The following is a 1,340-nucleotide window of genomic DNA, read 5'->3' as shown; positions in this document are numbered from 1 at the left end:
TTTTTTTTTTTTACATCTGTCTCCAGTGTTGGTATCTCCACTGAAGACTGGCTGGTCACCTGTACAAATGACTAGGGGAAAACCTCCGTGTTTCCTTGCCCGACCAGTCACACACTGCTCCAGGTACCCCTTCCTTACTCTTCTTTTTTTTCTGAGCAAAAGGACCCAAGTTCTTCTGCAGAATAGAGATAGGACCTACCAATTGTCACTCTGGCTGCAGAAGAACTGTAGTTCATCCAAAACGAAATCCAGGAGACAATGGTGGTGAGGACGGTAGGCCAGTAGACCTGCACAAGGTGGCTGTTGACTTCCCTCTGGACCTGGAACTTCAGTATCAGGCGCATGTAGGAACCTGGCAAGGGACACACGGGTTCAGGGTGGTTTGCAGGGTGGAGGGGTACAGGATGGAGGAGGAGGGGAGGAGGGAGACTGATGGGTAGTTCAGCCTCTAATACTGTGTCCAGAGGCATCCAGCCTGGGCAAGTCTCAGAACTGGCCCCACTTGTTGCCCGAGGAAGCCAGTGACCATGGCATGTCTCAGGAGGCCCGTGTGGCACAGCAAGTCTGCTTTCTCCCCCATCTTTCCTCACTTGCTCCATGTGAGCTGAAGTTTTGGAATGAGAGAAACAAGAGATGTTTCCAAGCTGCAATCAGGTGGAGGGTGAGAGGAGCAGGAATCCTTTACACCTGTAGAGTGTTGCAAACCTGGCCAAGTGCTCCCACACCCATTCCCCCTCCACAGAAGGTGAGCCACTGGAGCTTTGTCAAGGGGGCCTGGCAGGTGTCCAGAACCAGAGGGAAAGGAGAAAGAAGGCAGCGGAGAGTGGAGGGGTCAAAGGCAGAGGTCCCCAGGAGCTTACAGGGGTGCAAAGGGGACTAGAGACAAGGGGAAGGAAGAGGTCAGACCCACCTGTGTAGAAATACACTTCCTTGCTAGTGATTGTCCTCCCCAGGAAAGAAAACTGAGGGATGTGCAGGTCCTCAGTCATACGGATGGCGTTCCCATCGTCTTCCCAGGATAACATGATATCTTCCACCGTGTAGCCATCTGGGAGGGGGAGAGAGACAGAGAATTAGCCTCCGAAAATGGCACAGGCAGACTTCATGCCAGAGCAATCTGGGAAAACCAAAGGATTGGAACTTGCAATTTTGGGGGCTCGTTTGTGGTTTGCTAAGTCTCAGCATGGGTGAGAGGGGGCACTCGGAGAGAGAACGGTCACTCTGGAGTTTCTTAGCACGGAGGAAAAGCCCAGTAAAGAGAATGTATGAGGTTCTACCCACTAGCCTGTGCACAATTTCCCAGTAGGACTATTTATACCCTAAAGGCCACCTGCCCCCAG

The 1,340-nt window shown here is 52.3% G+C and overlaps 1 protein-coding gene across 1 annotated transcript in view; it reads right to left on the bottom strand.

Moving 5' to 3' along the window:
• The window catches only part of GABRQ (gamma-aminobutyric acid (GABA) A receptor, theta), a gene marked incomplete at its 3' end in the record, with an annotated part of 19,136 nt that overhangs the window by 1,685 nt on the left and 16,111 nt on the right, over positions 1-1,340 (bottom strand). Inside the window, exons 6-7 of the mRNA XM_008594984.1 lie at positions 911-1,048; positions 200-352 (exon numbers count right to left, since the gene is read on the bottom strand). Coding sequence (XP_008593206.1) covers positions 200-352; positions 911-1,048 — 291 coding nt within the window. The remainder of the gene's footprint in view (positions 1-199; positions 353-910; positions 1,049-1,340) is intronic.

This window comes from Galeopterus variegatus, unplaced genomic scaffold, assembly GCF_000696425.1.
Source record: "Galeopterus variegatus unplaced genomic scaffold, G_variegatus-3.0.2 Scaffold12064, whole genome shotgun sequence".
Classification (NCBI taxonomy): Eukaryota; Metazoa; Chordata; class Mammalia; order Dermoptera; family Cynocephalidae; genus Galeopterus; species Galeopterus variegatus.
This window is presented reverse-complemented; position numbering and strand designations above follow the sequence as displayed.